Source organism: Nannospalax galili, unplaced genomic scaffold, assembly GCF_000622305.1.
Source record: "Nannospalax galili isolate Female #2095 unplaced genomic scaffold, S.galili_v1.0 scaffold660, whole genome shotgun sequence".
Taxonomy (NCBI): domain Eukaryota; kingdom Metazoa; phylum Chordata; class Mammalia; order Rodentia; family Spalacidae; genus Nannospalax; species Nannospalax galili.
The window spans coordinates 3,375,209-3,390,853 of NW_008349073.1; the positions used below are offsets into that span (position 1 = coordinate 3,375,209).

At 38.8% G+C, this 15,645-nt stretch overlaps 1 protein-coding gene across 1 annotated transcript in view; it reads left to right on the forward strand.

The window, feature by feature from the left end:
• The window catches only part of Grm8 (glutamate metabotropic receptor 8), a 905,007-nt gene that overhangs the window by 8,344 nt on the left and 881,018 nt on the right, over positions 1-15,645 (forward strand). Inside the window, exon 2 of the mRNA XM_029570028.1 lies at positions 798-1,603. Within this exon, the coding sequence (XP_029425888.1) occupies positions 1,094-1,603 (510 nt within the window). The 5' untranslated portion in view covers positions 798-1,093. The remainder of the gene's footprint in view (positions 1-797; positions 1,604-15,645) is intronic.

Below are 15,645 nucleotides of genomic sequence, written 5' to 3' on the forward strand. Positions count from 1 at the left end.
ATTCTAGGATCAAGGCATACTGACTTCAGACCTGCAAGCATACCAATTGCTTCCACCCTGACACATTAATTGGGAACTCTGACAATGGTCACAGAAAGATCTCCACACATAACCCTCCCTATGTGTTTAATTTTCAAGTCTTTTTTTCATTACCAGAGAACAATCGGAAAATTTATAGGAAGTAGCTGATGTTCTATGCTGAATGCTTCCACAAGCTACAAAACTTAGATATTTTGAGATCTTTGGGTGACTTGTCCCTCACTTTCTCCCTCTGTCCCTCCCTTCTTCCTTCCTTCTTTGTGATTGCATAGTTACCGGTTTCCCGCTGGGAAATCTGGGATGCTAAAAAAAATGCCATTAACACACTGGCTTATTGAATACATCACAGAAAAAAGAAAAAAAAAACTTTCATTATCTTGTGGACAAAATTTAAATGCTAAATTCACATAGCTGTGAAAGGTAAAACAGATTTGAACAGAAATAATGTCATCTATCACAGAATTTTACCTTCATGGAAATAAGACTTATTGAAAGAAAACAACAAATAAAAATATTTTCTGGCTTGAAAGAAGCAACCTAGTTTCAGATACTTTTTTGTTTCTCTTGTGATAAACGTGCCATCAATCTCCCTGTTTAGATGCCGTGCAGCCAGGTGTTCAGAATCACAGGGGACAGAGAAGAGTTACTTTCTTAGTGAATAGGGGAAATAAAAGCATTGGTACCGACAGGACTTAAATATATGAAAAATACAGCCTCACTGAACTGAGCCTCCCTTTTCTGTTTCTCCCTTCCACCAGGAATAATTCTGCTAGAGGGCTGACTTCAAGGACATGAATTGTTGACCTCATCCCAACATCAGCACCTCAGATGTTATTCTAATTTTTGCAAACTGACCTTACATGGGAATAAACTTGAACTAAGGTCTGATGGAAATTCACTGTGACGTTCGGACCAAGAAAACTTGCTGAAATCTACAGAGCCTTTTCTGCATGGGCACTGATGGTAGCCTCCAGAAGGTGCAGCCTCAGGTGGTCCCTCTTCTGTGGCAAGAATAAACTTTGGGTCATTGATTGCAATACCACCTGTGGAGAAAATGGTATGCGAGGGAAAGCGCTCAACCTCTTGCCCTTGTTTCTTCCTTCTGACTGCCAAGTTCTACTGGATCCTCACAATGTTGCAAAGAACTCACAGCCAGGAGTATGCCCATTCAATTCGGATGGATGGGGACATTATTCTGGGGGGTCTTTTTCCTGTCCATGCAAAGGGAGAGAGAGGAGTGCCTTGTGGGGAGCTGAAGAAGGAAAAGGGGATCCACAGACTTGAGGCCATGCTTTATGCAATCGACCAGATTAACAAGGACCCTGATCTCCTTTCCAACATCACTCTGGGTGTCCGAATCCTTGACACTTGCTCCAGGGACACCTACGCTTTGGAGCAGTCACTAACCTTCGTACAGGCATTGATTGAGAAAGATGCTTCTGATGTGAAGTGTGCTAATGGCGATCCACCCATATTCACTAAGCCCGACAAGATTTCTGGTGTCATAGGTGCTGCAGCAAGCTCCGTGTCCATCATGGTGGCTAACATTTTAAGACTTTTCAAGGTGAGTAAAAGAATTGTCTTTTTAACCATCATAAAAGGATCATGAATCGTTGTGACTTTAAATGTGGGTTTAAAGAAGAAAGTGAAGATGAGGATGCTGATAGACCCTTCCTCTGTCTCTGGGTTCCTCTGGGGCATTCTATGCCTAGGTTTCTACATGTGTCACTTTAGTTCCACTATCTATGACTAATTGGATTAATCCTGATTCTGTTTTCTTCCAAAGAGAATGGTGGGAAGTTGGTGACATATTTTGTTCTTGCCTCCTTGGGATAACCTGTTGGTGAGGCTCATTTTAAATCAAAGTAAACACCTTTAGAGAATATTAAACCCTTGGCACATTTATCATACAGAACATTTCTTCTCTATTTGAGATGTGTTAGATAATTTGCTTGGTAAAACTTCGTCAAGGTGGGATGCCTTGTTATGATAAAAGTTCCTGTGTGAAGAAACAGTATTTATTACTAATGTGTAGATGGGAGTGACAGTCTAGGAGATAAGATGGCCATAAAGTTGTCAGCCTTATTATAACTAGAGTAACAGAACCTCATTAATTCAGACTACTGTGATACAAACTTGGAATAATTACACATAATTCTTATTGAGTCAATAGTTCAAATTTGGCAGGAAAAATGAAGATATTTTGATTTAGGTTTGATGATCTATTATCTGTGCCCTTTCTTTATATAGCAAAAAAATTGCCAATATGAAATTATGTATGTAAAGACACTTTGAAAGTATAAAGTGCCATGAAAATAAAGCTATTGTAACTCACCATTTTCATTAACTTTCCCATCTTATTTATTAATATCCATTATGTAGTCTTTTGAAAGAGACATGATTTTTTAAATTGAAAATACTTTTCACTCTGATTTCTGACTCACTGGGACTTGACTTTTTCCAACTTAACCTGAATTAATGAGGCTTCATTTTATACTTTAAAAAACTATTCCTGTGCATATCATGTTTAAAGTTGGAATGATGACAGAATGAAAAAAAATGAACAAAGTGATGGAGAACTTCACAAAAAAGATGAAAAGAATTTAATCAAAGACTTTCTGGTTGGGAAGATATCTTGGGTGCCAGTCTAGTTTGGCCCGTGTCTCATGTTGGAATCCTCCCTGTAACGTCCCCACAGAGGCTATACAGCCTCTGTACAAATTCCTTCCTTCAGACATGAGATGCTAAGAGGTAGTTTAATGGCTGTTTTCAGATTGATGAAATTTCCTCAAATAAGGAGGCTGCTCTCCAATCTCACAGAAGCCCTTTGGGTCGAAGTCACTCTGAAGAGGCACAAACAGGCCCCAGGGAGTTCAGGAGACATTTGAGTAAGACATTAGAACTCTCCTGGTAGGGAGAGGGACTTGAAAGGAGAACTAGCAGCCAAAGGTGTTCTCATTCTCCATCTCTAGAAACCTTCAAGGGAAGCTAGGCAGTTGCAAAGAATGCCCTTGGGATGGTTATCTCCTCTCCAGGAGGCAAAATGCAGAACTAGGATTGTTCCAGGATCCTCCCACCTCCAGGATCTAGAGTTCTTCTCAGAAGTACTGATTCTGTGATTCAGTATTTCCTGCTTTGGGGTAGGGTCTACTCTTTACTTTCTAAGTTCTTTCCTCATCTGCCCCCAAACATTTCTTTTAGTTCTTTTAAAATTATATATATATATATATATATATATATATATATATATTTGTGTGTGTGTGTGTGTGTGTGTGTGTGTGTGTGTGTGTGTGTGTGTCCTAAGGTCCCAGGAGACCATGCTCCTGAGTGAAACTGGCAGCTAATTAGAAATCAGAGGTCTATGACCCCAGAGTCATTCATTCCCACTATTGACACTTGAGGCCCAACCTGACCTGGAATTGGCTCCTTGCATGTTATTCAAAAGTTATGATCACTCAATATATAGAGAGAGAGAGAGAGAGAGAGAGAGAGAGAGTATGAATATATTACCTGCATGTATATAAGTGCACGCATGCCATTCAGTGACAGTGGAGGTCAGAAGAGGGCATCGGATTCCCCTGGAACTGGAGTTATGGAAGGTTGTTAACTGCCATCGGGTGCTGGGAATTGACCCCGGGTTCTCTGAAAGAGCAGCCAGTGCTCTTAATCACAGCCATCTCTTCAGCCGCTCTTTTCAGGTCTTAACTCAGCAACCATGGCTAAGAAAAAACCCCTTTAGACATGAAGGAAACCTTCATGAGAATTTTCTCCCTTCTGGGACCTTCCTCTTACACACTAATACTGCTTCTGTCAATCTCATAGTGGTTCTTATAAATTGTTCTGGTGCCCAGCCAAAAGCACACAAGGATTAGAGGAGTGAGGTAGAGGAGATAAGGTGCTTATCTGAGACTTTCAAAGCTTATTTTCACTAATTTTTGTCATAGAATGAGTGAATGTGACAGTGAAAATAATAATCATAGTGCTGTGTTAGTTTGTTGGGTGTTTTTAATGAGAAGATGCAGGTGAAATGTTCTGTTAGCACCTTATTGTACACTTTGTTCCCTCAGGCTGCCAAAGGAAATTTCAAGCCATCTGAAGGGAAGAGGAGAGAGCTTTGGCGTTGGAAAGGCTGACCCTGGCTTCTCTCTGCCTAACTCTTCACTTACTAATCAGTTCTCTTACTCAGTTGGACACATGTAGAGGGATTGTATCTGATGGGGTGAATTAATGGCCTGCACACCTAGGGACCCCTTGCTACCCTTGATGGACATGTGGGGAAGAGGTCACTTTAAGCCAGGAGAGGGTGCTGGCTATGGTAGATGATTTTTGCACCATCAGGACACTGACACAGAGCAAACATTTAACTTATTGGAAACCCATTTCTTTTTTAAAAAGTTATTATTAATAACCAAATTATTAGAAGAAGCATTTCATTACAACATTAACATATTCAATAACAATTTCCAGAGCAAAGATGCGTCTCTTTCAAAATTGGCTATAAATTTTTAGGTTCACAGTTGAATTAATACAGTTATACAATATTGAACTCAGTATAAACCCTATAAGACATAAAATTGAATGAGGTTTTAACCTTTAAAAAACATCTCCATTTCATTTAAAAATATAGTGTTTCATACAGAAAAACTCATTTTAATGCTACTAACACTTAGATGTTTTCACATGCATCTCTAATCTCTGTGTATCTGATGATTACTAGTCACAGTTGGTTACTTTCTGAGATCCTTGGCACTTAAGCATAGATATAAAATCATCAGGTAGATTTTAATGGTAATGTTTTTCACCTCAACTAATTAACATGAAGCAAATTTTTATGCTTCTTCCTCAAATATAACTCATTTTTTTGTTGATTTTTTTTTTTGTGTGTGTGTTTCATACAGAACATCCCCAAACAATCTTATTCATCTATATACCCACATCCCAAATGGCACCCTCCCATAGTCTCCCCCACCACTGGAGCCTATATACTCTGTAATTCCTGTTACTGTCCACTGTGTTGTCGGCACCCCCAGCTGTTCCCCAGTGCTTATCTATCTGCTGAATCTAGTCAGCCTATCTAGAGTTCCTTGTTTTAGGAAGATCAGCACTTCCTCATCTAGCAGCAATCAGTTGCCAACATTCCTTTAGATAAGATTGGAGTCTGCTGTTCATTTTCCCAGTTCTATGCTGGGTTACTGTCTGGGAGTCTCTTGGGCCACCCTGGCCAACAACTCAAAGGACAACTCAAAGAACAACTGGTATTGTTTCTTGTTATGTAGCCTTTAGCTACACACATGGACTCTTAACGAATTGTATTGACCCCTTTAATCCTTGGTTATACTTTTCTTTTGGGTGTTTAAGACCATACAGTTGGCCCAGATTAACCAATTTATTTTTACCCTTAAGGTCATTTGAGGATCTGTTCTTCAGGGGTCACATGGGCTTGGGAGGAGCCCAGGGCTCCTTTCTTTTACCAGTTCCATCTATGGGAAGATAAGTCAAAGGTCCTGCTCAACCATGGCTTGCTTCGCTATGGAAGCATGGAGGAAATGTTTCCTCTGTGTTGACCCTCCTCTTTGTGGACTGGACACTGGTTCAAGTCCATTTGATGGGGTCTCCATGGCATCCTTGATCAAGAGGACAGGTGACTCACCACAGTTACAGGACATTTTGAGGGGTGCTCATAGTGCCCTGGAACATAGTTAACCTAGGAGGGCAAGGAGCAAAAACTGTCCTTTATGTCCCTCTGACCAGATTAGTATAAGCCTCAAAGTATGGCTGTTAAACATCCATGAAAGTTAGTTCCATCAGTCTGGTTCTTTTAATTACCATGTGCTATGTAGTTTAAAGCTTGGGCAAAGACTAAACATTCTCAGATAAACCTTGCCTAGACATATATTATATTCCTTGAGCTAGTTGTATGTATAATTTGTCAGTAGGTTGTTTAATTAATATGGTTCCCTCTGTTTTTTTTAAACTAGCTAGGCATTTCTTAACCACATTACTGGATTTGAAAAATTGATCTCATCCAAAAGTCAATCAATGAAAAGGTATAGATGCTCATTCTATGATTCAGCTGAACCTGGAACCACACTAATGTGAATTAAATAATTGCAACTTATTTGTTGCCTCCAATTTACTTGTATGATTTACATGTGACCTCCAACTTGTACTTCACAGTGATTATGAGATAATGTTCGCTGTTCATGGGTTATAAAATAGTCCACTTTTTAGTGTGGATGACTTTTTCATAGACCCATATATTAAGACTGACATGAAATATTAGAATAGTTATCAAAAATGATTAACAAATTAGTACATTAGAGATTGGAATAAAGTTCCATTTTGAAAAGTAATAAATGTCTTAAGGCAAATGTTATGATGGGATGAATGAAAGTGAATTTTAGGACAGTTTGTGACCCCTGATGGAATCACATGTGACTGCATGTGATTCATAGACTTGAAAAGGATGCACAGAAAGCCATGTGTGTCCACTTATTTCTGCTTGGGTTTTGAGGGAAGCAGTGTTGCTTCATTTTTACCTTCTTATTAATGCTCAGAAGCAAATGGAAAAATTGCTCCTTTAACGTGTTAGAGGAAAGCTAGGACAAGGAGTTGGATCTGGATAGTTCCTGGAAAGAGGAAATGCTTACAGGGCATTGGAAACTCCATAGACCAGAGGTCCTCAGCCATGAGGGTAGGCGGCAGCTATGGTACTCCACCTCCAAGGAAGCTTTTCAAGTGATTGGACCTGTGAATGAGCAGAGTCTTCTGCCCTCCTCTGGACATTATTTTCACTGAGAAGAGTGGAGGTGACACATATCCCTCAGATGTATTGGGATTGAGCTAAATTTGAGAGCCACAGAACCAGCTTTAATGATCTCAACTTTCTAGAAGAATTACTACACTGTAATAGGTACACACACACCTGTGTGCATCTTATGTGGGCTGAAATGAGGCTGAGTAGTCACCTAGGTGACCTCTAGAAGCAAGTTAATGGCTTTAGATGACAGTATTATCAATTAAGATGTGACATGAAATTGTGGAATAGCAGAGTTCCCTCTGAAACAAAGGTATAAATGGCATGGTAGGGGTTTCTGAACTTTAGAAAGCCCAGTGAAGATGGCTCTTAGAGATTAGGTAGCTTGAAAAAGCTTAAAAATCAGGGGCCTTTGGGAAATGTTAACTGAGAAGCCCATAAATTAAATTTATGTTTACAAGAAGCTCGAATTGTTTCCCTTTTCTAGAACATTTTCAGTCCTCTCCTTTAAATGGAAAGAAATCATTTTCTTAAAACACTAATGATGTGTCTTATTTTGGGTAAAGATTGAGCATTCTAAGTTAAAGGCAACATTGATAATTGGAGGTAATTCACATTAATGATCACAAATATGCACTGGGCTATAAGAGGACAGTGCCAGATATCTTTCTCTTCTATATTGTTAGTTAACTTTACTTGGATTGTTAATTTTCTTCTCTTGAAGAGTAGGGATTAGATAACTTATGGTGTATCCTCCCAAAGCAATCAAATGAAACTTTTCAATAGAAATCTATTTGTGTGTGGGCTATGTAAATACTCCCCATGTGGATTTGTGCTCGTTATAAATGGCTAAACTTGGTCTTCATGTTAAGTCAATGAAATACAGAAAATTATCTCATTCCCCTGGAAGTCTTTGCCTACTTAACAATGTTTACAGTGATATATTTTCTTCCAAAAGACTCTACCAATTGTATCAGCTAACTAAAGCCAAGTGTCTTGTGAGGTTTTTATTACACACAATGGGTTTTATTAACTGCAAATAATGACAGGTAAATCTGCCATATCCAGACACCTAGTCCAATGGCTGGATACATGAGCACACTCAGTAAAATCAGCAGGAGGTAACCTTTCATGTAAATGTTTAATAACAGATAATGGAAAGATGAAAGTGAGTGTCATCCATATAGTCCTTTAGTGCTAAAGTAACTAAAATGTTTAAAAGAGGCAGCACAAGTTAGAGAGGAAGATTTAAAAAAAAGATGAGGATACAAAATTGGGTGGGTAGGCCCAGGGCTCAGGGACCATTGTGGAAGAGGGGGTGGAAAGATTGTAAGAGTCAGAGAGGAGGTACATGACCATATGGTAATAGAGTCCTACAGGCTCCTGGGACCCTGCTCATATAAACCTACAGCAATGGTGTCAGCATGCACAGGATCCATGCAAATTTAAGCAGACAAAAACCAAGTATAAAACTGGGAAATGGACAGAAGACCTCCAATCTTAGCTGAGGAAATATTGGCAACTGATTACTGCTGGGTGAGGAAGAGCTGATTTTCCTAAAGCAAGGAACTCTAGATAGGCCAACTAGACCCCAATGGATGAACTTGCACTGAGGAACATCTGGGGACAACTTGACACAATAGACCCTAACACAAATGACAGAATGTATGAATTCCTGTGTGTGTGTGCCAGGATGCCAGTGTGTGTGTCCTCCAGGATGCCAGTGGGGAAGGAGGTATAAAGATGATTAAGATTGCTTGAGATGTTTTGCATGAAATACACAAAAAATCAATAAAAAATTAAAAAAATGGGTAGGTAAGGAAGAGGTCTGGATCTGGGAAGAGTTTGGGGGAGGTGGGTGAGAATTTTTGAGAATTCCGTATACACAATGTGTTTTGATCATATTCAGACACCCTCCCCGACCTCCACCTACCCTATTGCCCTTCTCAACTTCATGTCCTCTATTATTCTTATTTTTTCTTAGGCCTATGGAGTCTAATTTGTGTTCCCTAAATGCTCTTGAATGTGGGTCCGTCTCTGCAAGTGCTTCTTAAATATTTTATTATTTTTATGTGTATGAGTATTTTGCCTGCACGTATGTAAGTGCACCATGTGTGTGCCATACCTGCAGAGGCCAGAAGAGGGTGTCAGATCCCTTGGAAGTGGAGTGGAGTTACAAGCAGTTGCTAGTAGCGAAGTGGGTTGTGGGAATTGAACCTGGGTTCTCTGGAAGAACAGTAAGTGTTCTTAACCACTGAGCCATCCCTCTAGCCCCTCGAAGTGATTTTTAAAAAGAGATCATCCATCTTAGAGGAGCTATGATGGTACTCTGATAATGGTGCAAAGTCGTGGCGCTGCTGGATGAGAATGGACGCTGCCTATGATAGGTGGCACTTCACTTGCACAACCAGAGAGATCTACAAAACATGCAGACTTGCTGATGTTGCTCTATTTGAAACCCTTTATCATTCCTCACCCCTCCCAGGGCAAAAGCCTACTTCTGCTTTGCAAAAATCTTCCCACTTTGCATGACTACGAGAATGAAGATACAGCCTCTTGGCATTTATCCCACAATATTGTGGATGTTTACTGGTCTATATTCCCCAGTAGATCATCAGCACTGTGAGGGTTTCCATGTCATTCGCTGCTGTATTCCCAGCACCAGGACCTGTCTAGGAACCTAGTAAATATCTGAATGAACCAACCGTACCTTTCTACTCTCTCCCCAATCCCAAATACTAGAAATAATATTTGGGTAGATAGGACAGAAGTAGAACTTCATTTTCCTTTTGTAGTCTTAGAAAAAGAAACAGAAGGAGGACTAAGGGGAGAAAGAAGGAAACTATATTTTGGGAGTTCCTGTTTTCATGTGCTTCCTCATTTTCCTATACACTCACATCTTTTTTAAAATGGAAAATTTAAAAATTTTAAATTGAAAATTAACAATATATATGAGTGCATTGTCATTTTGAAAGATTTAAACACAAATAATAGTTTGAAAATGAAATAGTCAGCTTCCCAGCACATCTATTAATAAAACTACACATGCACACATGATTTTATTTATAGATATACTATGACTTCCTTTCCCCATAAATATATATTGGAGAAAATTCCATATTGGTTGACTCAGGTTTCCCTCAGTAGCTCAAAACCCTGGCAGCATATTAGTATTGCCTGTATAGACAGATGCTTAAATTCTTATCTAAGACCAAGGAAATTGGGATAAGCCTGATCTTCATGTATTTTAAAAGATTTGCAGATTATTCTGATATTTGTTCAGGATTGAGAAAGACAAGACTTTTTGTTTTATTTTAGTGGCTGCATGGTTTTTTATGAATAAACCACAATTATTTTACAAATCCCTGATAGGGAAGTAATCAAAGGTTGTGCCCATTCACTTCATTTGAAAAACTATTGTAGCAATGTGAGAGCCTCATCCAAACACTATGAGCTCTGTGGTGAATTTTGGCATCATAGAACCCTTTCTTGGACCAATAAAGAGGTTATATTGCAAACCCCCCAAAAATATTGCCAGAAGACTGGCTCACACCTTCAAGGTGTGCATCACAGATCTCACGCCTACACAGCATGTAGTAACCTAGACTCAAAGCCCTGGTCCTGTGTCCAGGCTGTGAAAAGAACACTGTGCTTATTGTTGGGTGGGACAGATTTTAAACTTAATGAGTTTAAACCCTTTTTTACTTTGATTTACCGAAGCTCCAAATAGCCTGAAATCCTACAACGAATACTGAAGACGTCTTAAGAGCTTACTTACTGATTAATGCCTATCTTCTGGGCACATTGAGAAATGAGGATGTTTTAAAAGTAACCAAAAGACTTTCTCAGAGAATAGCTTCTGATTAGTTGAAATACATCTTTTTCTTTTAAAAAGTGGTCTGTAAACCTTTCTATAAAAAGTCAAGGGTAGAGGTAAATAAATAAATCTGCATAAAGTGCTGTATTGTTCGTACTCATTTACCCTGAAGATTGCAGTTTTCTAAAAAGTTTGCTTTACAGACCTGATTTTTTTAAGTTTAAATGAGGCAGATATAAATACAGAATATTTTATTTTATGTGTATGAGTGTTTTGTCTGCATGTAAGTGCACCTGTGTCATGTAATGCCCACAGAAGACAGAAGAAGGCATTGGATCCCCTGGAACTGGAGTTACAGATGGTTGTTAGCTGCCATGTATGTGCTGGGACCAAACCCAGGCTCTTAACTACTGGGCCATCTCTCCAGCCCAATCCCTGCCCCCTGGTTTAATGTTTAAAAAAAGTTTGGGGTTAACAGAAAAACTGAAGGTTGAAATAGTTTTATTTGACTTTCAATACAGGTGTTTTCCAAAGATTTGTATTTTATTTTATTAAAAGGCTTACACTCTAGAAGCTGCCTTGTGGCTCCAGTTTAATGGCTCTTAAACTCAGCTTGCATCAACATCACCCTAGAACCTTGTTAAAACACAGAATTGCTGAGCCCACCTTTGGAGTTTTTGATTCGGCCTGCCCAGGAAAGTGTCTGAGAACTGGCCTTTCTAAAGCATCCCAAGTGATGCTGGTGTTGCTGTTTTGTAGCCCATGCTTTGAGAACCACTCCTACATGCAAATTGCTTGCTGGCTGACTTAGCAAGTCAAAGCACACACAGAAAATGAGATTTAACCGTGTTCTGTCTGACAGCAGTTTTTTTTTTCCTTTGACTCATACCTGGTTAGACTTCTGTTCCTGTTTGTCATAATCACAGCAGCCACTCTAGGGATCTATTTTTAATTGTGTGCTCCTATGGAAGTTTTGCTCCTTATTAAATAATGCATAGCTTAGAAGTCATGATCAGTGTCATGGTCACTTAAACATGATTCCTAAAGCAGGGCCACCCAGATTACCATTTTTATTCATTGGGGAAAACTGATTTTTAAAACGTATCCTGCAAGATACACATTAATTGGGCGATGGGAAGAGTTAGAAGAGGCTATGATATGTCTCACTCCCAGCTATTTGTCTTTAGAAACTATGACAGCTACCTCCTGATTTCCATTATGTAATGAGATTGCAAGTAACATTCCACAGCAGTCTTGCTCAACAGAGGGTCATCAGAGGCCCTTCTTTCCCCATGGTGGGCAAAGGGCCTATTTTCTCATTTAATTGATATAGCACACATTGTAGCAAAAGGAGGAAACATCCTTTGTAACTGTAGTGGAGAACTTTTCCTACTCCTAAGCATTCTTAACAACATAAATATATGTAACAAACACCAAGTTGGTAAGATGAAGGTATCTGGGCAGAGTATTGTCCCCAGACCTTTATTTATTTCTAGGCCAATCTCTATAGTTTCCCTGCATTAAGCCCACCAAACCAATAGGTATGCATGCTCAGTGCTGGCCATTAGTCTTTTAAGGCTCTTCTAGGCATAGAAAGTCTGGTTTTCTTGGCACACTGACCTATTGGCTAGTCCCAACTTCAGAGAAGCTGTGTTTACTTCTCCATTATCTCTGACCACACAGGGCCACTCGAGGCTCCTCTGCGGCATGTACATGGTAACATAGTCTTGTGCTAACATCTTTCTCTACTTTCCCCTCAGGAGAATTGCTAATAAACTCTAGTTTTGATTAGTGCTTGCATTATATTTATACTCTTTAAGTCTATGTAGCTACATTATGACAATTCCACTTAACATCCTCAGAATGTTTGTACTTATGCTGTTTATAGAACAAATGCATATCCTGCTTATGCAGACTTGCTAGAGGTTTGTATTTTAAAAATATTATCTTATTAGTATAGTAGGTGGTCTATTTAATGATGTATTGTAATGACTAGTGATACTTTTATTCTCCTTTTGAGTAAGAGAGAAGATTATAAATTATATGAAACAAGTCAGACTGTATAGTCATTCAGACTTGTTGGGTTTACATTCTGGTATGTTTATTAGTGGTGTGACCTTAACCAAGAGGATTAATCTCTCTACATATTTTGCTTATGCAGAGAAAGTTTGCTTATGTAGAGAAAGTTGTCAATAAGTGTAACTTCTTCTCAAGGCTTTTAATGAATGCTGATAAGATGTAATGCAGAGAATCCTCAGCAAATCTCTGATTCATAGTAGGTACCATAAGTGTTTGCTATGATGAGATGAAGAGGAAGATATCTACATCACCTGATGTTTTGAGTGGTACCTCATCCAGTTTCCCAACCATTTGTATTGACTTTATGTTGTGATAATAATAGACTAGCATTGAAGATGTAGTCATTGGTCAAGAAACAGAACAAAACAGTAGATCCAACTGGGTTTTGGCATGTGCATGACTGTCTTGTTTTCTTGGGACTCAAGCTTTTCACTGGGACTTCACTAGTCTATGTTGCAGCTGGGTGAGTAAGACGGTAGTACATTGTTGTGATTTCCAAGTTCGTGAGGTAGGTCCTGAGAGTCAGTTTTTAAAAAAATATTTTATTTACTATTTTTATTTTATGTGTATACATGTAGTGCCTGCATGTATGTAAGTGCACCTGTGTATATAATGCCTGAGGAGGTCAGAAGAGGGCATCGGATCCCCTGGAACTGGAGTTATGTACAGTTGTTAGCTGCCATGTGGGTGCTGGGATTCGAACCTGGGTCTTCTGCAAGAACAACCAGTGTTTTTAACCTCTGAGCCATCTCTCCAGCTCCAAGAGTCAGTTTTCTTAAAAAGATGCAAACCAAGAAAAATAGTAATAAATTTTAATGTTGTTCATGTACCTGAAAAAAGTTCCTTTAGGATTTTGTCTTGAAAAATAAATCAGTACAAAAACATTTTAGCTGACTCAGACTTCCCCAAGACCCTAGGATTTATGATGGAATTGTGATTGAGGATGAGCAGCTGACTAACCCCCAGGGTGGGTGGAAGACTTAAACCTGTTTTGGATTTGAATTCATTTTCTTTGCCATTTTTGGTACAGTGACCCAAAGGTAGAAACAACAGACTCACTCTGGACAAAGTTCTCCACTGTTTGCTGAGGGAAGAACTTTGTTTTTTCTCCCAGAAATATTCCATGTGATACTAATTTCTACCACTGATATTTGCTCTAGAAGTCATATTTCTTTTAAGACAATCAGAAGAATAGTGAATTAAATGTATTAAATGGCAATTCATACTGTCACTATCTTGTTCTATCAATTTAAGATGTGAATAGTTAGGTCAAACATCAATTATGTCCTGGTAAGTTTTCATTTTAATGAAATATGGATAATTTAGTCAAATGTAAAAGAACTTCATAGAGAAAGAGAATGTTGACAGTGTAGACTTACCTGGTCTAATTAGAGTGGACCTGTGTAATTGGAATGCTGGAAATGGTGAGATAATGCTGAATAGTTCTTAGTGGAAGTGCTAAGTTTTCCACCAAGAGAAGCAGAATAGAATAGAGAGATGTGAGCATTTAACCCATTTCTTTAACCTCATGGGTGAAACTGTTAACTCACCAATAGGAACGCCTTTGGATATATTCTACAGATGTGTGCCTGGTGTTTGACACTGTAGCAAGGCATTTGAAAGAAATAGATGGTCCTAATGGTCACACTGCTTGGAATCTTGCTGAGGAGAAATCACTAACATCTAAAGAGACAATGAGATGTCGGAGATGATATGATTAAAAACTATGTCACTGAGCAACCTGCTGGGGTCCAGGAGAAAGGCTGACATCATCCGAGGAAGCCAAAGTTACCAGCCAAGCTGTTTTGGTCAGTTTGGGCTGTTAAAACAGCACATCATAGACCAGGACATTAAGCATTTTATACTTCTGACACTGCTGCCTGAGAAGTCTATGCAAGCAGGTACATAAGTGCATAAAATAGCTATACAAATCAAGCATTTACTGGTTATGAATTATAAATAAATTTATTTAAAGCATTTATTTAACATATAATTTTAATTTTGCCATTTATTAAAGATGAAAACTGATATTCATGATAGTGAGATGGATGTGCTAACCTGTCTTTACATAAAATAATCTTGGCTGGATATTTAAAACTGCAGGACATATAGCATCTTCACTGTCTTCCAGAGTTGATTGATATTTTGATCTTGTAATAGTCAATGCTGAGAAATCTGCTTCACAGAAATACTTACTACAAAATGGCAGAGGTATGTTTAGGGCCACTTAGGAAATTGATGGAAAAATCTGTTCTAATGCCACGCTAAAATTTCACTTAATGATTTAAAAAAATGTAATTCAAGTCAGCCTCTGAAACAGTAATTGCATTGTGTATATGTGTTGTGTGCATGTTTATATGTACATGTGTGTGGAATGCATGAGTATGTGTGTGTAGAGGCCAGAGATCAATGTTGAGAGTGTCTTCTATTGTTTTCTGGTTTCTTGTTTAAGATAGTCTTTAATCACAAAGATGGCCATTAGGTTCCCAAGATCCTCCCCTGGACGATCTCGAGCACTGTAGTAGCAGGTATGTGTGTGCTTTCACAGCCAGCTTTTCAAAAGCAAACAGAGAAAAAACCCATATTGTTTCTAAAGTGCTGTTTGTCTTATTCTTATTTTCTTTTCTAAAAATTTATTCTTATTGAATTTTTGTGTTTTTTTTATATGGTATAGTTTTATGGTATTTAGATCTCCTCCCCTATCCTATCCTTACCTTCTCCCACTGCTCCTTGCCTAATTTAAAGAACTCATACCTGTGATAGAAGAACCACAGCTCCACACCCACATCAGGGTGGTTAATACCTGAGTGTACAGTAAAAGGAGGGACAGATTTGGTGAAAAGGTACTAGTCTATGTCCTCCAGTCCTATGCTGGTGCCTGGATACTGTGTGCCTCTGAGTGAATGCTATAGGTGTGGTTCCATGGTTCTCATGAATGTGGGCCATTCATATA